General features: G+C 37.1%; 1 protein-coding gene across 3 annotated transcripts in view; it reads left to right on the forward strand.

Moving 5' to 3' along the window:
* CBL (Cbl proto-oncogene) overlaps positions 1 to 27,034 on the forward strand; it is an 80,676-nt gene that overhangs the window by 5,263 nt on the left and 48,379 nt on the right. For 2 of the 3 annotated variants that reach the window (XM_046685267.1, XM_046685269.1), the window contains exon 2: positions 15,288 to 15,535. The exons of the other annotated variant lie outside the window; for it this stretch is intronic. In XM_046685267.1, the coding sequence (XP_046541223.1) occupies positions 15,288 to 15,535 (248 nt within the window). The remainder of the gene's footprint in view (positions 1 to 15,287; positions 15,536 to 27,034) is intronic. 3 annotated transcript variants of the gene reach the window in all.

Consider the following 27,034-nt stretch of genomic DNA (forward strand, 5'->3'; position numbering starts at 1 on the left):
GGAACAAGGCTTTGTCTTAATTTCAGCTCCTATGCTTAACACAGAGTACTTGCTGAATGGAGTGCAATTATTTAATAAAATAAAACCTTAGTCCCTCATTTTCTCTGTGATTAATTAGGGGGATCAGGTAGGGAATCTTTTTTCCCCTGAGTGCTGAATTAAAGTAACATTTACTAAGAGTAGTTTTACCTTTTTTGGTTATAAAGGTATTATATATAGCCATTGTAAAACATGATTGTGTTGTTTTCAAACCAATTAAGAACTCCCCCAAAGTATGTAGAATTCTTCATAATTCCTTATGAAACACAAGCTCAACTGAGCACTTCATGTGATTCATGATAGAAATTTTGAAAGGTATATAGAATAAAAGTAGAGTTAGGCTAGGGAAGACGATACTCTGCTCTGTTCATTTTGTGGCTTTGGTTGAAGTTTTTGGTGATTGTTGCTATAGTAAAACCTGTTTTTAATATGTTGTTAGTCAACACTATACAGATAATGAACCTGATAAATCACGGGCAGATTGATCCCTGACTTTTCATTTTCAGCAGAGTTTGTGTTATATTCAAACATACAGTAACATTTATACTATGAAAAATTGTTCTCCTAATGTCTAATCTAGAACATTAAAAGAAAAATGGACTGAGTATTAGTTTGAAAACTAAGCCTAAATTTCAGTCATTTTCCAATGAAGTTGTTAATTCTGATCTACATTAAGTTTGTTAGGAGAGGGGGATTATAACAAGCAAGTCATTGTGAAATGTTTTCCTGATTAGCACATTTTGTGCTGGAAGGAAATAGGTGGGAGTAGTCAACCAGGAGCACTGGAAGCAGGCCTCAGCTCTGTCCCCACAGTGTTCCTTTCTGCAACAGCTTCCAGGAGGAGGCGGAGAAGGGGCTGCTAATGATGGCATTGGTGGTGCACACCCACTGGGGATTCAAGCCCTGAGGAGATGGAATGCCTCTACCATAGAAGTTCCCGTGATTCCCTTCGAAGAAAGTAGTGACTCGGGGTCTGCTCTCTGCAGCTTTTGGGATCAATTATTAGTCTTGCTTAGCAGACTCCACTGCCTGGGCACCTTCTCACAGCCACCAGTGACTGCTGCCTTCCGTCTGGCTCTGGGATCAGCCATGAGGAAGTCTTAAAATGAGGCCAACTCATTAGTACTTCAGTGAGTGGGATGGGATCCTAAATCCTGCCTCTTCCTTTCTTAGACCTACTTTGAATAGCAGTACTTAGGTGTAGTGCTCTTTCTGAAAAACAATTTGTGAATCATAAAATATACAGAACAAAATGTGAAAGTCTCCTTTAATTCTCATACTCCCAAATGACTACCCTCTCAGAGATAACCACTATCTATAGTTTGGGGTCCATCCCTCCAGTCCCTTTTCCTACGTGGCTCTGAGAAAGTTGGATGGAGCATTACCCTTGAAGGATTTATTAATTTGAGCAAGTAGTTGACTTTTTAGCATTTACTCACTAAGACTGATAACTAAGTTCTAATAATTCTGTATATTGCAGAGCAGTTTACAATTTCACGTCTGCTGATACATCAAAAGTTTTGAAATAAGGTGTCTTAGGAGAACGAAACTAAGATTCAGAGAGATCAATTAACTTGTCTAAGTCACCCAGCTAATACTTTTGTTTTTTATGTGGATCTTGAACTGGTATTGAGACTCTGTTAAGTGATTTCTTATAAACCAATGCTTCTCAGACTTTAACATGAATTCAGATCATCTGGGGATCTTGTTAAAACTACAGTCTGAGTAGATCTGGGTGCATTCCTGACCAGCTCGCAGATGACGTCAATGCAGCTGGTCCAGGGACCACACTTGAAGTAGCAAGGCTCAATACCGCAGTTGCTTTTATTTTAGATAAGCTTGACAGGTTTTTTTTAAAGAAATGGCAGTAGAGTGTCTTGTTTGTGTTTAAGATTTTAATTATTATGTTCTTAAATTTTGGAAGTAATGCATACTCAAAACTACACATTCTTAAGCAAAAGTGGGATTTTTTTAAACAAAAATGCTTCTAGAATTTTTTCTTTTTTAAAATTTGCTACATTATGGAGATTATCCTTGTTAATACTACATATAGGTCTTCCTGAATTCTTTTTTAAAAGACTGTGTAAGAATTTATAATATGGATATTTTTATATATGTTTATTTAATAAATTTATATTGATAATTTTCTAGGTTATTTCTGATTTGTAATACTATAAACATTGCTGTAGCGTCTATCCATTATGCACTTTCTAAATATTTCTTTAGAATAAACTCCTAGAAATGAAATGTGCTGAGTCAAAGGAATTGCACGTTAAACTTTTAAAAAATATATATGGGCACATTGCCCTCTAACAATCTGCTTCCACCCATAATCCTTGTCTAATTTGTTGATTTAAATATGGTAGTCGGTTCCTAGTTAGCTTAGGTGAAAATTTTGTCCGCACCTTTCCACAATCACACTTTTATTCAACACAAACTACAGTCCTCCCTCGGTGTCCATGGGGAATTGGTTCCAGGATCTCCGGAGGCTGCAAATCCCGAAGTCTGTGGATGCTCAAGTCCGTTATATAAAATGATATAGTATTTGCATATAACCTACCCACATCATCCTGAATATTTTAAATCGTCTGTAGATTATTTATAATATCTAATACAATGTAAATGTTACGTAAATAGTTGTTTAGGAAGTAAGGACCAGGAAAAAAAGTCTGTATGTGTTCAGTACACACCCACCCGTGGAATGTCTTTCAGTCTGAGGGTGGTTGAATCCATGGAGGTGGAACCCTTGGATACAGAGGACCAGAGGGCTGGCTGTATATGTGCTGGCTGCTGGGGAGTTAAAGATGACCCAGTGCTTACACTTGCAGTCTGGTAACTGAAGGTACACAGAGGGCTCTGGGAACCCTCTGTGGGAATCATTAGGCAAACGATTACTTAACCACTGACAAGACAGGCAAAGACAAGAAAAGGGGGTTGGGACTGGGGAAGGACTTTAGAGCAAGCAGACGCCTCTGCAGTATCCTAATCCACAGTGTTCCTTATTTAGGGTCTGACATCCAGAAGTTATGCTAAAATCATTTAATCTCTGGTTCATGCTACGTGTTCGGTTTGAAGTTGCACTAAGTCTGGGTAGAGAATTATTTTTTCCTTTTAGAAATAGAATCCATGTATAAAAACTGCATGGTTAAACTGTCAGCACATCTTGGTTATTTAATTTCATACATTGTATTAAAAGTATTTTTTTCTGCAACTAATGGGATAAATGAAAGTAATGAGATTGGTAACTAGTAATAAGTGGCATGGTGTCTTTAATAAATAGTGTTGGGTGATATTTGAGAAGCTTTAGGTAGTAATTACAGTTCAAATCCCTGAGTGGAGTTTTGATAAATCAATAGTAGAGAATAGTAATTAGGAGTAAAAGACTTTTTTCTTGGGGTCGTTATCTAGTGATAATATGTTTCTTTAAAAAAAAGTATAGGTTTCTGATTTCTCTTTGAAAAACAGTCATGAGTTGTTTTCATTTAAAAGCTTCGCTGTATATTTACACTCATAAAACTGTTAAACTTCTTCAAGTTTCTGAGTGGATGAGTTTCTAAAACTTAACGCTGTAGGAAGACTTTAGAAATTAATTCATCTCTTTCATTTGTAGAGGCAGAAATTAAGACCCAGAGAGGTGAATAACTCGCCCAAGGTCACGTAGCCATTTACTATCAGTCTCCAGACCCTGCTCTGATGTCCTTTTCGCTATACCTCCTGTTCTCTTGAGCAATATTGATTCTTTTAAAACTGTAATAAAATTTTACGTGTTTTATGTGTAGCTCAACATACTGAATACTCACTTTTGAAGCATAGTGCTTATTTTTAATCATGTTTTAACATATGAAAAAATTTACGATGAAAAATGCTTCCATGGGTGAATTGAGGTTTACGGAGATAAGAATCCTCAGTCATTCATAGTCCTGGATGCTTATAGTTTTCTACCTAATTAGAAATGCAAGTTCCTTAGTGTTAGAAAAGATTCTGTGTTCAGAATAGAGTTAGGCACTGTTCTCTGTAACTTCTTTTTTCTTTTAAAAAATTTAATAATTTCCAAGCATAATTTTATTTCTCTTTATTGTGATCATAGCACTTTCTGAATGTTTTCTATTGACCTCTGGCCTTGGCAGGAGCAAAGGGAGGAGCTCAGCCAGTGAGAAAGCTATTATGAATGGAGTATATGGCAGCTGTACAAGGATACTGTTAGTTTCCCAGAGCTAAGCACGTTTCTTTTTGACATTGTTCTAGATGATGCTGGAAATGTACAGGCAGAAATAAACAAAAGGAAGCCATTTTTGCTATTGCAAGACTTGGGAAGCAAAATAAAGTTGGCCAAATGGAGTGGAAGATGGACTAAGCAGGAAAATATTTTATCTTTGAGAAATTTTTTGATGAATATTTTTAAGCTCAGAGTGCACATTTGTGCTTTGGAGGTTGACCATGACTGCCGATTTAACATTCACTAAGTAATAAAGGCAGATTGTTTTGGATTTTGATGTTTGTTAACTATTGACTTGAATTATTCACGGAGCCTTTTTGGAACTTTTTCCCTAGAGGCTATAAATATTTAGGGCACTTTTTTTTCTTTCCAGAAGATTTTAATATCGAGAGTCAATCTACCTGTATACTTCCTTTATTGTCTATGTTAGTGTTAAAAGACTCAGAGCTGTTAGTGAAGTGCTGATTTCCCCAGTCCTGCAATAGTTCGTCTCAAAAAGTTCTTGAGAACAGCAGATGTTTAATCTAGAAGTGATCTTTACAAGGTCACATTCTAAGGAGGGGACAGAAAACATTTGTGGAAGGTACATGGTAGTTATTTGAAAATGCGAACTAATCAAGTGTTTTGGAGATTTTTTTTAACTTGTTTTAAATCTGGTATATTATGAGGGGTAATGCATTTTTTCAGTTTATTGTCATTAATAACATTTATTGATTACATGTTATAAGTTGGGCATATGTCTGTAACACTAGAGCAATTTTAGTTTAGTTTTTTTGTTGTGGAAAGGAAGTACTGTACCTTTTTTCCAGAGATATTAGGCAAATAATACATTTTAACCTGAATTTGATATTAATGCATTTGCATTTAAATAGGGAGAATATATGGGTTGGTGTGTGTAGCCCTGGATATGTATGTGGATACTTTTATTGGGAGCGCTGCTCTGTTTAGACCTTTGACGGGATGGATACTGTAGCTTTTGCAGATTGTTCATCGTGCTGTTCTTGGGTGGCCTGCTGCCTTTTCTCTCTTCCTTGGTTACCAATTAATAAGAGACCACGCAGGTTTGGAAAGGTAGCTGTGGCATAGCCAGGATAGTAGGAGTAATGGTCTCAGTTTCTGGGAGTGATCAAAGGGTGATGTGAGGTCTGCCATTCTGTCTTCAACAGATAATTCCTGCCTACCCTGCTGCTAAGCTTGGTCAAGTTGTATGGAAATGGGGAGGGGAACTAACACTCATTGAATGCCTACGTTACTGGAAACTGTGCAGTCCTTTCATAAATGTTTTATTATGAGGTAGTGTTATCTCTGTTTTTTAACAGATAAAAGAACTGAGGTACAGAGGTTAAGAAATTTATTGAAGGTAAATGACTGAAGCAGGACTTGTTTTTTTGCTGAAGAGCATTTTCCCCTGAGCTAACATCTGTTGCCAGTCTTCCTCTATTTTGTATGTGGGTTGCCACCACAGCATGGCTGACGAGTGGTGTAGGTCTGCACCCAGGTTCCAAACCTACAAACCCATGCTGGTGAAGCAGAGCACGCCAAACTCAACCACTACACCACAGGGCCAGCCCCTGAAAGAGGACATTTTGATATGACTGTTTGATACAGTCTTGTCAAGATATTAAAACGTTTGGCCCTTTTTAATTTTAATTGAAAACTTAAAAGCTTATCTTTTAGGCTGCATCATAATGTCACCCTGTGAATTTCCTGCCTACTCCGCGTCTCTCTCTTAATCACTTCTCCACCTTGCTCTCTACACTCTAGTCTCCCTGACCTTTCTCTTCCTCAAACAAATCCAAACCTGTCCCCACTTTAGGGCTGTTGGATTAGTTCCCTCTGTTTGGGTTACTCTTCTGCTGATTCTACATGGCCGGCTTCTTCCTGTAATTTCAACTCAGCCTAAATTCACCTCAGAGGAGCTTTCCCTGTTCACTATTCTAAACTAGTCGTCCAGCATTTTCTTATATTATTCTCTTTTAATCCTCTGCATAAAACCTGGTATTTTTCTTGTTGATTTCCTTTTTACTGTTGTTTATTGCCTGATTCCTCTCAGAATCAGGGATCTTGTCTTTTCACCTCTCTGTCCCAGTGCCTGACATATATTCGTTGAATAGATACATTGAGAAAAATCAAAACCATCAGGTACATCCCTCTTTAACTTACTGCCTCCATATCTCTGAATTTGTTTCTTTCTCAGCCTGTCCTCCTTCCCTTTCTTCCTGTTGTAGAGGAACGAGGTGTCCCCTCTTTTAATGGTGTTTAGTTTTCCTGGCTGTGTTGTAGATCCCATTTCCCATTGTCTTGCCAGAAACCTCAGCTTTTCATTTCTTTTTCTCTTCTGTTTCTTTCTCCATATAAAACATGCTCAGTTTTCTCTGAAAATAAAAACCTTCAATCATGTACCTCTCACTGGATGTTGATCTCTTTAAGTCTCAATGTCACTCTTCCCTACCTCCCTCCACGGACTAACCTAGGAACCTACCATTTTAATATTTTTATCATAAATATCTATTTTGTAAAAGTATATTCTGAATTATAAACAACTGACTTACAAATGAGGTTTTGGAGTATAACACTTACAAATTGGGGACTGTCTGTATTTGTTTTGTAAATATGAGCTCTTAACTCTGTTGTACTTAGAGTATAGTTGTTTTCCAAGGTGGAGTCTTTTTTTTCTTGGTTATGTTGTTCTCTTTTGGCTTGAAACCCTTGGTAGGATGAGCAGCTTCCTAAAACACTGTTAAAATATTCATACATCAAATATTTTTATTGATTCAGCTTGTCTTTATTTGCTAGGCTTATATAAGGCTGTTTTTCAAGTGTTGAGGTAATGGTATACAGACAATAAAATACCTACTTTTAAAATGTTAATAGTGGTTTACATCATTTGAAGAGTCATTGATAGGTAATCATTAAATGGGAATTTTGCAGTTGTTCTAGATGAACCTAATGATTTCATTTCTGGGAGATCTATCCTAAGGACAGAATCTGATGTATAGAAGAGTAGAATGCCCAAAGATGTTTATCACAGTGATAGTTGCAGTAGTAAAGACTTAAAATCAACATCAGTAATTAAAACAAAGTTGGGGGGATGATTAGGATATATTATGGTATCCATAGAATGGAATCATTTAGACATATCAAAAAAGTTCATAATGAGTTTTGGTGACGAAAATAGATATGTTAAAATGTGAAAAGGTAAAGTGTCACACTTCTGCTTCTATGAATGTTAGACTAGGTTATTTTGAACCACATATGCTGGTGACAATTAGAAAAGCTAGAAGACATTGAGGAGCTATAAAGGCATGGGGATTTAGGAGGCCCAAGTTCTGGAAGATAAGGAAAGCTCTGAGAGGTGAGCCTGATGTTTGAGGCTGCCTTGCCCATGAGGTCATTGCTGATTTTGGAAGTGACAGCTGAGAAGCTGAATAGAGTTTTCAAAATACTCGGGTCAAGGAGGACAAAAAATTGGAATTGGGGCCTGCCATGGTAGAGGGCCCTGGGAAATGCTAGGTTTTGGGGTTGGATCCCCAAAGGCCTAAATTGTACTAATAAGAGTGAAACAGAAGTAGACCAGTCTTTACAAGGATTGAAGCCCAGTTTTTTAATCTTCTCAATTCTGGATTAGATTAAGATGATCTGGGATTCCTACTGTTTCTAGCCTATCTATCTGCCAGAAGCAAAAATAAATCCTTTATCAGTAACATCATCTGTAGCCTCAGATTGTCTCTGTAACTTCTTAGATACAATGTTCAGCATTCAATAAAAAATAACTAGTCATGTGAAAAGACAAAATACAACTGATAACCAAGAGGAAAAATTGATAATAGAAACATACTCACAGGCGATACAGAGATTTGACTTACCAGTCATGGACTGAAAATATATGTATGATTTAAAGTGTTAGAAGAATTAAAGATAAAATTGATAATTTTTTTAAAAGATTTTATTTTTTTCCTTTTTCTCCCCAAAGCCCCACAGTACATAGTTGCTTATTCTTAGTTTGGGTCCTTCTAGTTGTGGCATGTGGGATGCCACCTCAGCGTGGCTCAATGAGTGGTGCCATGTCCGCGCCCAGGATTCAAACCGACGAAACACTGGGCTGCCTACAGCGGAGTGTGCGAACTTAACTACTTGGCCATGGGGCCGGCCCCAAAATTGATAATTTTGACAGAGACTTGAAATTATAAAGAATGAAATAAGAATTCTAAAACTGAAAAATACAAGAACTGATTATTAAGAATTCAGTGGATGTGTTTAATGTCATAGATATAGCTGAAGAGAGAATTAGTAAATTGGAAGATAAGTCAGGAAGAAATGCAGACTGAAACATTGAGAGACACAAGCATGGAGAATATGGAAAAGAGTGTGAGAGACATATAGCATGTGATGAAAAAGTCTTAATGTATAAGTATTTGAAGTTCCAGCAGGAGAGGAAAAAGAGAATGGGGCAGAATCAATATTCAATGAGAAATTGGGTGAGAATTTTCCCAAACTGATGGAAATCATCAAGTTACAAATTAAAGTAGCTTTCTGAGTACCAGGAAAACTATAAAGTACATCATAGTAAGACTGCTGAAAACCTGAAGCAAAGAGAAATCTTAAAAGCAACCAGAGAAGAAAAGACATTTTACCTTCAAAAGAGCAACAGTGAGACTGACAGCCTGACTTCTCAACAGTATAGTGGTATCCAGAAGACATGAAGTAATAGCTATAAAGTGACGACAGAAAATAACTGCCAGTCTTTATCTGGTGAAAATAGCTTTTAAAAGTAGGTACAAAATAAAGATGCTTTCAGACAAACAAAAACTGAGAGAATTTGTAGCCAGCAGACCTGTCCTAAAGGACGTTCTTTAGGCTGAAGGAAAGTGATTTCAGATGTGATGAAGTACATTGGAAAGGGCAGTTATGTGGGTAAATATGGATGAACATTGGCTGTATAAAATAATAACAAGAGTAATAGTAATAATAATGACCTTTATAAGAGCTATGGAATTAAAGTGTAATAGTAATAGCACACAACCTGAAAAGAAAGTAAATAGAGTTAGTGTTCCAAGTTTCTTGTATTGTCTGGGAAGTGGTAAAAGTACTAATTTGTATAAGATTTCATAAGTCAGAGATGCATGTTATAATAACCATGGTAATTGACAAGCTAATGGGGGAGAAATTGGGAAAAGCAAAAATGTTTAAACCAAAAGAAGGCACGAAAGGGGAGAGAAAGGAATATGGAATAGGTGAGACACATAGAAAACAAGTAGTAAATTATTATTTATTATAGCATCAGTGCTTATTAGGTGAATGCATGAAAGTGCCAATATTTGACCTACAATAATAGCAGTTTCATAATTCATCAAGTGTAAATAGGTCAAATTGGTTAAAATCAAAGATTGTCAGAGTGGGTTAGAAGGAAACCAACTATATTCTGCTTACAGAGTCACACTTCAATGTAAGAATACAGAAAGTTTGAAAGTAGAAGAGTAGAAAAAGATGTACTGTGCAAACATCAACCCAAGAAAGTTGGTTTAGCTGTGTAAGATAAAGTGAACTTTAAGGCAAGAAGTGTTCCTAGAGATGAGGATATTTCATTGATAAAAGGTTCAGTTTACCAAGAAAAAAAAGGATGTTCAAGAATACACAGTATTATAATTGCATTGATTTTTTAAAAAATGAATGGAACAAAAAGAATAAAAAGTAGTTCAGTAGTCCTTATGAGTTATCATAACTTTAAAATATTAGCGTTGTCAAGCTAATCAGTCTTTGCATTAGAATTTGTGCTTTTTGTGTCTTAAGGAATCCTTCCTCTCTGAGATAATAAAGTTCAACAAATATTTTCCTATTTTTTTCTAAAAGCTTTAAAGTTTTTTCTCCTCACAGTGAGATCTTTAATTCACTTGAAGTTTGTTTTCATGTAATGTGTGCAAGACCTAATTTTATTTTTTTTCCCATATGGATGAGCAGTTTACCACTGGTTTTTCTCTTGAACTCTGATTTGTAATGCCACTCTGATACCAAATTTCCATACATGTGTGAGTCTGCATTTGGGCTCTTTTTTGTTCCATTCGGCCGTTTATCTGTCTTTGGTCAACATCACTCTGTTTTAGTTGTAAGATAAAATAAGTCTTGAGAGCTCATTGGGTAAATACCACCTACCCTGTGATTTTTCAAAATAGTTTTTGGCTTTTTGGGGTCTCTTTTTCTTCCATGTGGGTTTTAGGATCAGTTTGTTAAGTTCCATAAAAAAGCTTGTTGGAATTTTGTTAGGAATTGACCTGAATTTATACAGTAATATGAGGGAAAACTGACATTTTTACATTGAGCCTTTATATCCTTAAATATTGTAGAGTTCTCTGTTGGTTTCTATCTTCTATGTTCTTCAGTAAAGTTTTATAGTTTTATTCATAAAAGTCTTGCACGTCTTTTGTTAGATGTATTCCTAGGAACCTTAAATTTTTACTTAGGCCATTTTAAATGTCAACAATTAAAATTATACTTAAAATTATTTATAAAATATTTAAGAATGCTATTTGTTTTGGTATATTGGTCTTCAATCCTACAACCTATTAGACTGTTTTATCCTTTCTAATGCTTTCTCAGTTCTCTCTGACTTTCTTCATGGACAGTTATATCATCTACAAATAAAATTTTTTTCTTTGTATTACTTATACTTTTACCATCTTTGTATGCATACCTAAACAGTATAGTTTAGAGAGATTTTGAACAGTAATGTAGTCATATACATGTAATCATATTGTATGTATTTTTTGTGGTTTCTTTAGATCAGCTTTGTTGAGAGGAGCATGCCTGTGGTATTGAGGGTAGTGTATTTTTGTTGCTAATAAATATACCACAATGTATCCCCTATTCTGTTGATGGACATCTGGGTTGTTTGCAGTTTTCAGTTATTACACATTTTTGTGTGTATATACTAGTATACCTTTCAAGGTGTGGATCTTCAGGTTCATAGAGTATACAAATCTTTAACCTGACAATATAGTGTGGAACTGTTTTTCAGGTTGGTTGTATAAATTTAGATTCCCACCAGCAGTATTTGAGGGTCTTTTCTTGCTCATTGTCAGTGGTTGGCATTGCCAATTTGGTGTGTGTAGTAGCAGTGTCTAATTGTGATTTTATTATTTTCATTTTCCTGAATGATTTAAGAGGTTGAGCACCATTTCATATGTTTACTGATTATTTGGATATCTTCTTTTGTGATGTTCCTGTTCAAGCCCTTTCTCCATTTTTATATTAGATTGTTTTTATCTTGCTGATTTGTAGACGTTCTTTATATATTCTGGATATATAACTCAGGATATACATGTACCACAGGTATCTTCTTTGATTCTCTACATGCATTTTTACTTTTTTCTTTTTTGAAAGATTTTATTTATTTATTTTTATTTTTTTCCTTCTTCCCAAAGACCCCTGGTACACAGTTGTATATTTTAGTTGTGGGTCCTTCTAGCTGTGGCATGTAGGACACCGCCTCAGCATCGCTGGATGAGCGGTGCTAGGTCTGCGCCCAGGATCCAAACCTGCAAAACCCTGGGCTGCTGAAGCAGAGTGCACGAACCCAACCACTTGGCCACAGGCCTGGCCCCATGTGTTTTTACTCTTTTTGTAGTGTCTTGGTAAACAGAAGTTCTTACTTTTAAAATAGTAAAATTGGGGCCGGCCTGGTAGGTCAGCGGTTAAGTGCACACGTTCCGCTTCGGCGGCCCAGGGTTTGCTGGTTCGGATACCGGGTGTGGACATGGCACCGCTTGGCAAGCCATGCCGTGGTAGGCATCCCACATATAAAGTAGAGGAAGATGAGCACAGATTTTAGCTCAGGGCCAGTCTTCCTCAGGAAAAAGAGGAGGATTGGCAGCAGTTAACTCAGGGCTAATCTTCCTCAAAAATTAAAATAAAATAGTAAAATTTAATTAATGTTTTCCTTTATGGTTAATTTTTTTTTTTAAAAAAACCTTTTGATCTGCTTCACCCATTTCTCCCCCTGCCTCTAGCAACCACCAACCTGTTCTCTGTATTTATGACCTTGGTTTTTTGTTTTTGATTCCACATAGAAGTGAGATGATCATACAGCATTTGTCTTTGTCTCTCTGACTTATTTCATTTGCATAATGCCCTCGGGGTCCATCCATGTTGTTGCAAATGGCAAGATTTCATTCTTTTTTTAATGGCTGAATAATATTTGTGTGTGTGTGTGTGTGTGTGTGTGTATCAGTTTCTTTATCCATTCATCCATTGGTGGACACTTAGGTTGTTTCCGTATCTTGGCTCTTGTAAATAATGCTGCAATGAACATAAGAGTGCATATATCTTTTCGAGTTGGTGTTTTCGTTTTCTTTGGATAAATATCCAGGAGTGAAATTGCTGAATCATCTGGTAGTTCTATTTTTGATTTTTTGAGGAACCTCCATACCGTATTCCATACTGGCTGCACCAATTTACATTCCCACAAACAGTGCATAAGGGTTCCCTTTTTTCCACATCCCTGCCAACACTTTGTCTTTTCAATAATAGCCATTCTAACAGGTGTAAGGTGATGATCTCATTGTGGTTTCAATTTGCATTTCTATGATGATTAATGATGTAGAGCATCTTTTTCATTTACCTGTTGGCCATCTGTATGTCTTTGGAAAAATGTCTATTCAGATCTTCTGCCCATTTTTTAATTGGATTGTTTGTTTTTTTGCTATTGAGTTGTATGAGTTCTTCATGTATTTTGGATATTAGCTCCTTACCAGATATATAATTTGCAAATATTTTTTCTCATTCGGTACATTGGCTTTTCATTTTGTTGATGGTTTCCTTTGCTTTGCAGAAGCTTTTTAGTTTGATGTAGTCCCCACTTGTTTATTTTTGCTTTTGTTGCTTTTGCTTTTAGTGTCATATTAAAAAAATCATAGCCAAGATCCGTGTGAAGAAGTTTACTGCCTATGTTTTCTTCTAGGAATTTTATGTTCCAAGTCTTCAATGCATTTTGAATTAATTTTTTTTCTTCTTTTTCTGCCCAAAGGCCCCTGGTACATAGTTGTATATTTTAGTTGTGACTCCTTCTAGTTGTGGCATGTGGGACGCTGCCTCAGTATGGCCTGATGAGCTGTGCCACGTCTGCGCCCAGGATCCGAACCTGCGAAACCCTGGGCCGCCAAAGCAGAGCGCGCAAACTTAACCGCTTGGCCACAGGCCAGCCCCCCATTTTTTTTTTTAAAGATTTTATTTTTTTCCTTTTTCTCCTCAAAGCCCCCCAGTACATAGTTGTATATATTCCTCGTTGTGGGTCCTTCTAGTTGTGGCATGTGGGACGCTGCCTCAGCGTGGTTTGATGAGCAGTGCCATGTCCGCGCCCAGGATTCGAACCAACGAAACACTGGGCCGCCTGCAGCGGAGCGCGTGAACTTAACCACTCGGCCACGGGGCCAGCCCCCAGCCCCCCATTTTGAGTTAATTTTTGTGTATGGTGTAAGATAGTGGTTGAGTTTCATTCTTTTGCCTGTGGCTGTCCAGTTTTCCCAAGACCATTTATTGAAGAGACTGTCCTTTCCCCATTGTATATTCTTGGCTCCTTTGTCATAAATTAATTGACCATATATGTGTGGGTTTATTTCTGGGCTCTCTGTTCTTTTCCACTGGTCTATGTGTTTGTTTTTATGCCAGTACTGTACTGTTTTGATTACTAGAGCCTTGTTAAATAGTTAGAAATCAGGGTGTGTGATGCCTCCAGCTTTGTTCTTCTTTCTCAAGATTGCTTTGGCTATGCAGGGTCTTTTGTGGTTCCATGCTTTTTATGGTCCTGTTTAAGAAATTTTTCTCTATCATGAAGTCATAAAGATAATTTTCTTATATTATCTTCTAAAGCTTTATAGATTTGCCTTTCACATTTAGGTCTATAAACCACCCAGTTTTTTGTGTTTTTGGGGGTATAGAGTAAGGTGAGGGTTTCCCCTATATGGATACCTAATTGTTCCACTACTGTTTTTGTAAAAGACCACTCCTTTGTGGTAAGTCAAGGGTCTATATAGGTTATGGTCGATTTCTAGACTTTTCTGTTCCACTAATTTATTTGTCTTTCCCAGACAAAGTAAGTATAAAATAAGATGGTAGGGATAAATACAAATTATCGGTCATTATAACAAATATAAAATGGGCTAAACTCACCAGCTAAAAAACAAAGATTGTTACATTGGGTTTAAAAAATCTAGCTATATGTTTTTTAAAAGAGACTCACTTAAAATACTTTCAGAAAAGTTGAAAGTAAAAGATGGGAAAAAGAATTACCAGGCAAATTCTGAGAGTCCTGCATTAAATGGGAAGAAATGGTGTCTCTGTTTAACAACATGCTTTGCTGGGTCCAAGGCCTCTCTGCTCCTGTCCCCTAGTGGTCATTAAAACTCTAGTCCCTTGGGGCTGGCCCCATGGCCGAGTGGTTAAGTTCGCGCGCTCCGCTGTGGTGGCCCAGGGTTCGGATCCTGGGCGCGGACATGGTACCGCTCCTCAGGCCATGTTGATATGCCACAGCTAGAAGGGCTTGCAACTAAGGTATACAACTATGTACCAGGGGGGATTTGGGGAGATAAAGTAGAAACAAACAAACAAACAAAAAAACCTCTAGTCCCTGCATTACTGAGATTTATCTCCCAAGGCAGCCATATTCTTTATTTCTGCCCCTGGGAATTTTCTTTATTGTATTGAGGGTGAGCCATGCATTTAAAAGGAATTTGCTTATTTCGTCTGGCATTTTTTAGGCATTTGTGTGGATGTCTCTCCTCACCTCCCCAGTCATTTAGTCTACTATGTTTTGTCTGAACCATTAGTCTCCCACACGGTTTTAAGAACCCACCCTTCTAAGGGGACCACTAAAAAAAATGATTGCCTGTGGGCAGGGGAGTTATGGGTTATTTCTTATATTCTTATGCATTTTTCATATTTCTACAAAAGAGCACGTATTTTATAACTTTTTTTAAACTTGAAAAAGGAAATTGTCCTTAAGATCCTCCAAGTAATAGCCCTTCTTTTCCATTTGTTGCAGGTGGTGCGGTTGTGTCAGAACCCAAAGCTGGCGCTAAAGAATAGCCCACCTTATATCTTAGACCTGCTGCCAGATACCTACCAGCATCTCCGTACTATCTTGTCAAGATATGAGGGGAAGATGGAGACACTTGGAGAAAATGAGTATTTTAGGGTGTTCATGGAGAATTTGATGAAGAAAACTAAGCAGACCATAAGCCTCTTCAAGGAAGGGAAAGAAAGAATGTATGAGGAGAATTCTCAGCCTAGGTAATGGGGATACTGCACAAAGATTTATTCAGGTCTGTGGCTGCCCACATGGGCAACACATAGAAGTAGTTGAGTTGGTTTTAATTTTATGTCAATAAGAATGCAAAGTTGACGTGATTTAAAGGTGTGTTTTATATGAAAGGTTGCCTTGGAGGATATTGAAGCATCCCCAGCTTTAATAGATTTGTTTACCTCTGAAAAGTCAGTGACTTAGTCATGAAGATGAATTAAAGTCAGTGGGTCCTTTAGAGACTCTGAAGATACTGAAAGTTTGTGGATAAATGAGGGTTTGTAAGAAAGAAGGTTGGAGTTAAGCAGAGGTTGGGAGTAAATAATAAGAGATCAGGTTTTGCCAGAGCTTAGCATGTTAGGATGGTTATAAGTGGGATAATAGGAAAAAATTAAGCCAATAGTTTAGGTAACTTTTTCTTAATAAAGCAAAGTGAAATGACATTTCCTTTGTAGGTGAAATGACTTTCTAAACTCAAGTAGATGTTGGCAAATGCAGTTAATTCAATAAATATTTGAGGGACTGCTATGTATTCTCTTGTACTTACTAAATACTAAAAACCTTGTTGGTTGTCCTATATGTTATTAGCTTGGTTGTTGTAAATTACATACTAGGAGAGAAATAGGTTGATTGTGTCTATGGGTATAGTTGTGTTTGGTTTTATCCAATTGGAAATAAATATTAACTCATCTGGAACAAGTAATGAAATGTAAATTCCACTGGAACTTTTTAGGAAGTAAATTACTCTTGAGGAGTGACTTGAATTAGGAGGGACCATAATTTCTGAGGGCATTAAGGTAGCATGCATGATTTGAGCAGTAACTTACCAAATGGTATCCTTGTAGCCTACCGCTCCTTTGAATTTGTTGCCTTAGATTCTGGGGACCCTTGTCTCTAACTTAAAATTTTACCCACAATATTTTTCATATTACCTTTGTATGACAAATTACTCATGTTTGGTCTGGAGTATCAGTCTTTTCTTCTTAAAAAGATTTCTGGTGACTGAATTTAATCTGTAGGAACCTTTGTAACTTCTAGTTTATAAGAAAATGAATTTTACTCCTTTTAAATATTAAATTTCATGACTTTAGTTAAAGTAAAACCTTGACTATATGGACCTTAGCTAACTAGTCATTTTGTATACCTGAGTTTTTAAAAAATAATTTTACTTACAAAACTTTAAAAATTTATTTACCACCTACAATAAACTTAAGTTCTGTCTAATTCTAGGAAGTGAAAAGGAGAGTTAAGCATTGAATTATGATGTAATGTGATAAATGCTTTTACAGAGATACATATGAAATACTGTATGAACACTGTTTTGGCTAGTAGCATCAGGGAAGGTGGCACAGAGGAAGTGTTATCCGGAGCTAGATATTGAAAGATAAGTAGGAATTTTCTAGGCTGAGAAGTGAAGAAAAGGCCTTTAACATCCAGTGGCAGGCTTTGTATGTTTAAGGAGCGTGAGCAGTCTGGTTTGGCTAGAAGTCGGGGAGATAGGTAAGCTGGAAGTACAGGTTGGAGTCAGAATGTAAAGAGCTTTTCTTTGACCTCTAGACTGTCTCATATGGATAATAGGCTGCCATAGGACAGTTTTTTTTTAAAGAGCATTTTTATAGTGAAATAAAAATTGTAAGTTTTCTGGTCTTCTTACTGAACATTGTTTGAGTGTTTTACGACTGATAGTTCATCGCTAAGAAACAGTATAGTGTACTGGTTCAGAGGATGGACTCTGAAGCCACCTGTCTGAGTTTGAATTTTAGCTTTTCCATTTACTTAGCTATGTGACCCCTCAGTTTGCTCCTCTGTAAAATGAGATAACAGTAGTACTTTCCTTGTAGGGTTGTTGGGGGTTATTAAATGAGTCCTGAATGTTCAGTACTTAAAACAGTGATTGGTACGTTGAAAGTGGTAAGTGGGGGCCGACCGCATGGCCGAGTGGTTAAGTTCGCGTTCTCCACTTCGGCAGCCCAGGGTTTCACTGGTTCTGATCCTGAGCACAGACCTAGCACTGCTCATCAGGCCACGCTGAGGCGGCGTCCCACACGGTAGAACTAGAAAGACTACAACTAGAACATACAGCCATGTACTGGGGGCTTTGGGAGAAGAAAAAAAAAAAGATTGGGAAGAGATGTTAGCTCAGGGCCAGTCTTTAAAAAAAAAAGAGAAGTGGGTTAGCTGTTACTATTTTAATCATCATCATTATTTTCATTACCATAAGCATAGATTATTGAATTAGGTTGTATATCAGTAATACTGCCAGGACCTAATGAAGTAAATAAACCAATGTGCCCTTGCTAAATCGCTTCTTACTATGCTTGCGTGTTCTTTTGCCTTTTTTTTACTTTTGCCTTTTTTTTACTTACTGTCAGTATGCCTGTCTGTATCAATTTTATTCTCCCTAATATAAAACTTTTAATCCACTATGGGCTTTGAATACATACAACCAGGTTTGTACAAATATGTAAAATGAGAATAAATATATTTCAGATGAGAACCACTTTTTTTGTGTGATGGAAAATATATTGCTTTACTGTATGATCTGTATTTTGGTTGCTTAGAGACTTTTCTTCCTATTCAGTTTTAAAATTCAGATAAAATTCACATACTATAAAATTCATCCTGGGCCGGCCTGGTGGCCTAGCAGTTACATTCATGTGCTCCGCTTTGGCAGCCCGGGATTCGTCACTTCAGATCCCAGGTGCAGATCTACACACCATTTATTAAGCCATGCCATGGCAGGCATCTTATATATAAAGGAGAGGAAGATTGGCACAGATGTTACCTCAGGGCTAATCTTCCTCAAAAAAAAAAAATCATCTTTTTAAAGTATATAATGTAATGGTTTTTAGTGTGTTCGCAAAGTCGTGCAACCATCACTACTATCTAATTCCAGGACGTTTCCATCACCCCAAAAAGAAGCCTCATACTCATTAGCAGTCGCTCCCCATTCTCTTGTCCTGCATCCCTGCAACCCTTGGCAGTCACTCGTATTGACTTTCGGTCTCTGTGGATTTGCCTGTTTTAAACATTTCATATAAGTCATATAATGTGGCTTTTTTTGTTTGATTTCTTTCACTTAGCATTTTTTCACAATTCTTCCATGTTACAGCATGGATCAGTACTTCATTCTTTTTATGGCTGAATAATATTTCATTGTATGGATATACCACTTTCGATTATGGACATTTGGGTTGTTTTTACTTTTGATTATTATGAGTAATGCTGCTGTGAACATTTCTCTACAATTTTTTGTGCGGCTATATGTTTTTAGTTCTCTCGGGTATATACCTAGGAGTAGAATTGCTGAATCATATGGTAATTCTGTATTTAACTTTTTGAGAAACCACCAAACTGTTTTTCACAGCAGTTGTACCATTTTACATTCCCCCAGTAATATATGACAGTTCCAGTTTCTCACTAGTACTTGTTATTGCTTTTTTGATTATAGCCGTGCTACTGGGTATAAAGTGGATATCTCATTGTGGTTGTGATTTTCATTTGCCTTATGAGTAATAATGTGAGCATCTTTTCATGTGTTTATTGGCTATTTGTATATCTTCTTTGGAGAAATATTTACTCAAATTCTTTGTCTATTTTTGAATTAGGTTATTATTTGTCTTTTTATTGTTGAGTTGTAGGAGTTCTTTACGTATCCAAAATACGTAAAAATACCTGAGCTAACATCTGTTGCCAATCTTCCTTTTCTCCTCCTCCTCCTCCTCCTCCCCCCCCCCCACTACCCCCTTGTATATTGCAGTTGTAGGGTCTTCTGGTTGTGCCATGTGGCACGCTGCCTCAGCGTGGCCTGATGAGCAGTACCATATCCGCCCCCAGAATCCAAACTGACAAAACCCTGTGCTGCCAAAGCGGAGCGTGTGAACTTAACCACTCGGCCACAGGGCCGGCCCCTTCACTTTCTTGATAGTGTCATTTGAAGCACAAAAGTTTTTAATTTTGAAGTCCAATATTTTTCCTTTGGTTATTTGTGCTTTTGGTGTCATAGCTAAGAAATCACTGCCTCTAATCCAAGTTCTTGAAGATTACACCTATGATCATTTTGAGTTAATTGTGATGTAAGATAAGGGCCCAACTTTGTTCTTTTGCATGTGAATATCCTTTTTTGCTAGCATCATTTGTTGAAAACACCATTCTTTACCCATCAAATTGTCTTGTTGCCCTTGTCAAAAGTCAATTGACCATATGTGTGAAGCTTTATTTCTGGACTTTCTATTCCATTCCATTGGTCTGTATGTCTGTCCTTAACCCAGTACCATACCATCTTGATTACTCTAGCTTTGTAGTAAAGCTTTGAAATCAGGAAGTGTGAGTCCTCCAACTTTGTTTTCCTTTTTCAAAATTGTTTCGGCTATTCGAGATCCCTTGACATTCTTTATGAATTTTCAGATCAGCTTGCCAATTTCTGCAAAAATGGCAGCTGGAATTTTAATAGGAATTGCATTGGACCTGTAGATGAATTTGGGGAGTATTGCCATCTTAACAATACTAAGTCTTACAATCTATGAACATGGGATGTCTTTCCATTTGTTTAGGTCTTCTTTCAGCAACATTTTGTAGTTTTCAGTGTACAAGTCTTTTGCCTCTTTGATTAAATTTATTCCTAAGTATTTTATTCTTTCTGATGCTATTATAAATGGTATTGTTTTCTTAATTTCATGTTTGGATACTTTGTTGCTGGTATATAGAATATAATTTATATTTGTATATTAATCTTGTATCCTGCAACTTTGCAGAACTCATTTATTGGTTCTAGGAGTTTTTTAGTGGATTCCTTAGGATTTTTTGTGAACAAGATATGTCATATGCAAAGAGAAATAGTTTCACTTCTCGCTTTCCTTTGTAGATGCCTTTTATTTCTTCTTCTTGCCCAGTTGCTCTGGCTAGAACCTCATGTGTTGAATAAAACTTACGTAGAATAGAAGTGGTAAGAGCAGACATCCTTGTCTTGTTTGTGGTATTAGGAAGAAAGCTTTCCGTCCTTCACCATTGAGTTTGATGTTAGCTGTGGGATTTTCATAGATGCCCTTCATCGGATTGAGAAAGTTTCCTTCTATTTCTTGTTTGTTCAATATTTTTTTTTTATCATGAAAAGGTGTTACAGGCCTTTTATGCATTGTTCCTGGTTTTTCTTCTTGGGAGAGAGAAATTTGAGCTCTCGTAAAATTCTAGAAAAAGTGAGTATCTTAAGTTGTACTAAGGGCAAGAATGTATGTAAGCCTCAGGAATAATTGAAACCAGGGTTGAAAATGCTGGCAGGACTCTATCTGAACTCTCTCAATGCAGATCAGTGTCTTAATTGCAGGAAAATCTGGCCTCTGCTACACCGGAGATTTACTTGTTATGGGTTTCCACTATAGCAGAACGTCTGACTCTTAGTTTCAGTTTTGACTTTGACTTGGTATAGATCGGTTGATTATCTCTGAACCAGTCAACTCTGGAAAGAAAAGCTAAGTGCTGTGATTAGTCCTGCATGGGCCAGGTATCACCTCTAGCTGAACCTGCTGTGGCTTGGGCAACATATTTGTTCCCCCAAAGCCACATGCATGAGGGAATTTGTTCCCAGGTTGGATGTTGAGGAGGTAATCCCATAGATATTCTCTAGAAGAGGGTACGTAAGCATATCTATCAGCATATAATATAGTTGCTTCCTGTCTTTATTTTAGAGAGGATATTAGATGAATTAACTTCCCTAAGATAAATTTGCCCTCATTTTTCTTAGACTTTATAAAAAATGAATCAAGCAAAAACCATATGCTGCTTTCTTGCCTTTGATCTTTAACTCTGGTTTTTGCACCTGTTTTCCTTCGTGCACAGGATGTTACAGTAGAAGCCGAACAGGATTATACAGTACAGTTAATTTTAAAACATCACTGTCTTACTGCGTCCATTTTGGAAGTAAGATTAAACTTTTCTGTTGTAACTGTATTGCCTTTTTAGAGGTAGTTATAAACGGAAATGATCAAGATTTGGTTTCGTTGTATTCAGCTAGCAATAATTCAGAAGTAATTAAAAGCTCATGTGCTAACCATTGATTAAAGAAAAAATTAGTATAGGGTACTTTCTCTGTGTTGGGCACTGCTCTAGGAGCAGTGGTAGAACAGTGAATAGGACAAACGTAGTCCCTTGTCTTATGAAGCTTATAGCCTTATATTCTCTCTTTTTCTGTTAGTTTCCAAAACATAACCTCTAAATAAGTATTCTGTTGGTTTTCAAATTATCCTCCAGTGGAAGAGTAGTGTTTCACAAACTAGACAGAAGTGTTTGTGCTGCAGTAGTCTTTCCCTAGCACCCTGAAAATAGGTTTCAATAAATGCCAAATCCTATTGGAAGATAATGGTGGCCTTAGATCTTTATGTTGAGAAGTTTGGGCTTGGTAAGAAAAGATTCCCACTTAGATTAGGAATGCCTTTCTTACAGTTGAGAAAGGGGTAGCACCATGCTTCTGTGTCTTTTCAGTCCAGGGGAGAAATGATGATGGTTTGAACCAAAGCAGTGCTGGTAGAGATGGAAAGAAGTGGACAGGACTCGATGTGTATTTTAAAGCTCGCATAACATAACTTGCTAATGGATTGGATAGGTTTCTGGTTTGAGCAACTGGATAGATGGTGCAGTGGGAAGCCACAGCACTGTGTTAAGCAGGGGGATGGACATGATCTAATTTTTATTTTACAATGATAGCGTTGGCTGCTCTGTGGGAAATGCATTAGGCTTGTGGTGGTAGCAATGATGGACGTAGAGGAATAGGTTATAAGGTTATTGCTGTAGGCCAGATAAGAGATGAGATCGCTTAAATAAGGGAAGAGAAAGTTGAAAGGAAGCAAAATGGACAGATAGATAAATTGGAGCTACAATCAATAAGTATTGTTGGTGAATTGGACAAGAAGAGGGTGGGAAAAGATGATGGGGAAGAATCAAGGATGCCTTGTAGATTTCTGGTCTTTAACGCTGCCATTGGTGGCAGCATTTACTGAAATGTGGGATTCAGAGTATTACAGATGTGGGGAGAACTAAATTGAGAGAGAGGAGAAGCACAAGTTCCATTTTGGACATGTTTAAATTTGAAATATGTTTATAAGTCTTCTAAGGTGATATGTCAAGCAGGTAATTGGCTGTATTAGAGTTTGGAGTTCAGATGGAGAAGTCTGGAATAGAGACAGAAATTTGGTGGTATTCAGAACAGTATTTAAAGCCGTGAGAGTGGACAGATCATCTAGGGGGAGAGGAGTCAGCAAGGGAGATTGAAAAGGAGGCATTGCTGAGGGAAAAAGAAAGAAAGGAGAGACTAGATTGCAATAGTCAACAAAGAAAATTCAAAAAAACCAAAACACTCTAAAAGAAAATCAGCAAAGGAAATGAATAACCCACAAAAGAAGAAATATGAATAGCTAAATATGAATATTTAAAAAACAATCCAGTTTGTTAGTCATGAAATAATTTTCTTTTGGCCTGCAAAATTGGCAAAAAATGGAAAATCTACTTATAATTAGTGTTCTACTACTTATAATATTGGTTCACTGGGTTATGTAGATTTTCCAAGTGTTGACACATCATTATACAGTCAACGTTCATTATTTAAATCTTGTTAGAAAAGTTTTACTGGGAAGCTCTTAAGCTCATGGTGGTGGGTGGACGTTTCAAAAATTCTAATTTTTGCTTAAAAGCTTAAGTTTTATCATTGGCAATGAAAACTATCAACTGTTTTCCTTGAAGTGACAGGTCACTTCATTCATTTTGGAGAAACTGTCTGCCAAATACCCAAGTCTGAGTAACCATACTTTGTCTGTTAGTCATTCTTTCAAGTAAAAATGGTGTTCCACACCATATGTGAAAATCCCACAACTAGCATCATACTGAATGATGAAAGACTGAAAACTTTCCTCCTAGTATCAGGGACAAGACAAGAAAAGGTAAGTCTTCCCTTACCACTTCTATTCAACATAGGTTCTATTCAACATATGAGGTTCTAGCCAGAGCAGTTAGGCAAGAAGAAGAAATAAAAGTTGTCCACAAAGGAAAGGGAGAAGTGAAACTCTCTCTCTTTGCACATGACATGATCTTGTTTGTAGAAATTCTAAGGAATCCAGTAAAAAACTACTAGAACCAAAGTTGCGGGATACATGGGCAGTATACAAAAAATCAGTTGTATTCTATACACCAGCAACGAAGTATCCAAAAAATGAAACTAAGAAAACAGTTGCGCTTACAATAGCATCAGAAAGAATGAAATACTTAAGAATAAATTTAACCAAGGAGGCGAAAGACTTGTACACTGAAAATTACAAAACGTTGCTGAAAGACCTAAATAAATGGAAAGACATCCCACGTTTATAGATTCGAAGACTTAGTTTTGTTAGGATGGCAGTACTCCCCAAATTGATCTACAGGTCCAACGCAATTCCTGTTAAGATTCCACCTGCCCTTTTAATTGGCAAGCTTATCTGAAAATTCATAAAAAATGTCAAGGGACCTTGAATAGCCAAAGCAATCCTGAAAAAGAGCAAAGTTGAAAGACTCACACTTCAAAGCTTTATTTACTCCAGTAATCAAGATGATGTGGTACTGGCATAAGGATAAACATACAGACCAATGGAATGGAATAGAGAGCCCAGAAATAAACCTTCATACATATGGTCATAAGATTTTATTTTTCCTTTTTCTCCCCAAAGCCCCCTAGTACATAGTTGTGTATTTTAGTTGTGGGTCCTTCTAGTTGTGGCATGCGGGATGCCGCCTCAGCGTGGCCTGATGAGTAGTGCCATGTCTGTGCTCAGGATCTGAACCAGGGGAATCCTGGGCCACCGAAGCGGAGTGCGCGAACTTAACCACTTGACCACGGGGCCGGCCCCTGGTCAATTAATTTTTGACAAGGATGCTAACTTCACTCACTGGATAATGGAGAGTAAAAAGAGAACTCACACATTGGCAGAACATATTTGCAAATCATATATCTGATAAGGGATTAAAATCCAGAATGTATAAAGAACTACAACTCAACAACAAAAAATGATTCAAAATGAGCAAAAGATTCGAATAGACATTTCTCCAAAGAACATAATACACTTGGCCCATAAGCACGTGAAGAGATGCTCTGTGTCATTAATCATTAGGGAAATGAGAATCAAAACCACAGTGAGAGACCACTTCACACCCATTAGGATGGCTATTATCAAAAAAGGGAAACTAAGAGATGTTGGCAAAGATATGCAGACATTGGAAGCCTCATGCATTGCTGGTGGTGATGTAAAATGGTGCCACCACTGTGTAAAACAGTTTGGTGACTCCTCAGAAAGTTGAAAATAGAATTACTGTATGGTCCAACAATTCTCCTAGGTATTTACCCAAAAGAAGTCAAAGCAAGGACTTGAACAGATATTTGTACACCCATGTCCATAGCAGCATTATTCACGATAGCCAAAAGGTAGAAACAACCTAAGTGTCACTCAGCAGATGAATGGATAAACAAAATGTGGTATATACATACAACTGAGTATTAGCCACCTATAAAAAGGGATGAAATTCTGCTACATGCTACAGCATGGATGAACTTTAAAAGCATTATGCTAAGTGAAATAAGCCAGACACAAAAGAACAAATATTGTATGATTCCACATACATGAGATATCAAGAATAGGCAAATTCATAGAGACAGAAGGTAGAATAGAGGTTACAGGGAGCTAGGCAGTGGGAGAATAGGTAGTTATTACTAACGTTTCTGTTTGAGATGATGAAAAATTCTGGAAATGGATAGTGGTGATGGTTACACAACATTGTGAATGTACTTAATGCTACTGATTTGTACACTTAAAAATGGTTAAAATGGTTTACAAAAAAGATGTTCCACGAAAAAAGCGACTACTTTAACAGTTTAAACATTGCACAAGTGTATTTCCTGAGTACAACCATCATTACAACAGAAGTGCTTTTTGTGTACTTTTCAGTTTGTCACAGAATGTTTAATAAACGTATCCTCAACGGTTGAGATTTAATAAAATTTATGATCTTTCCTGCTTCATTAAGGACATTCTTGAGTGCAACTAGCATTTTCTTTTTGTTTTTACCATGAGTCGTGGTGAAGAATACAGTGACTGCATGCACAGTTTAGTGCTACTGGCTTGAGTCATGCTAAGGCACTAGCAGTGTCACCCACCATTGCCCTTGTGCCTTCAATGCAGATATTGACACAATGGAAAAGAGAAATCATGTAGTGTCTTAGTGTTATTATGGAAATAATTTTAACCTTGCAGACCCTCTAAAAGGGTCTCAAGGACACCCAGGGACTGTGTAACACACTTTGAGAACTGCTGTATTGATGTATACATTTTTAAAATGCTATAGCCACATTATAGGAAATTGAAAAAGTAATGAAAGGAAAAAGAAAGTGATTCATGCTGTTGTCATTTTGGTACAGTTCTTTCTACTCTCTGAAAGAGTAGGCTTTTCGTGATGTTATACTGTTCCAATACTGCTTTATAATTCTGATGCAAGGCAGACTAATCTTGTCTTTTTTTGTGGTTGAACCAATATACATTTCAAAGGCATATCAAGGCTGATAAGTTGATTTTAAAGATTGGCACCTGAGCTAACAACTGTTGCCAATCTTTTTTTTTTTTTTCTGCTTTTTCTCCCCAAATCCCCCCAGTACATAGTTGTATTTATATTTTTTTAGTTGTGGATTCTTCTGGTTGTGGCATGTGGGACGCTGCCTCAACGTGGCCTGACGACCGGTGCCATGTCCGCGCCCAGGATCCGAACTGGCGAAACCCTGGGCTGCCGAAGCGGAGCGTGAGAACTTAACCTCTCAGCCACGGGGCTGGCCCCTAGATTGATTTTAATAAGACCCAGGTCCTATGGATAAGTTGTAGTTGCTTAGATTGCTATGTTGAGGGGTTCAGTGGGAAAAGGTTCCAGAGTGGACAAGAGGTATGAGAGCATCATAATGTGCTCTCTATACTTTTTCAGTCTAAAATTTATAGTTTTCGTCAAATTTGGAAAATTTTCATCTTATTTTTTAAAAAATTCTTTTGTTCCCTCTTTTCTCCTCTCTTTCAGGGTATTCCATTAATATGTATATTTGGCCACTTAATGTTGTCCCATAGGCCACTGATGCTCTGTGTTTTATTTTGGGCAGTTTCTATTACTCCGTTTTCAAGTTAATTAATCTTTTATTCTGCAGTATTTAATCTGCTGCTCATCCCTTCTGTTTTAGTCTTCATCTCTAGAAGTTGGATATGGACATTTTTTATGTCTTCCATGTACTCAACAAGTGCAAGTGTTTCTCACCTTTTCGTACATATGGAATATAGTTATAATCTTTTGATATCCTTGTCTCTTAATTCTCTCATCTGTGTTCCCCATGTATTTAATTCTATTGATTTATTTTTATCCTCACTAAGAGTCATATTTTCTTGCTTCATTGCATGCTTAGTAATTTTTGATTTGATGCCAAACAGTGTTAATTTTACCTTACT

The sequence above is a fragment of the Equus quagga genome, chromosome 14, assembly GCF_021613505.1.
Source record: "Equus quagga isolate Etosha38 chromosome 14, UCLA_HA_Equagga_1.0, whole genome shotgun sequence".
In the NCBI taxonomy this organism is placed as follows: Eukaryota; Metazoa; Chordata; class Mammalia; order Perissodactyla; family Equidae; genus Equus; species Equus quagga.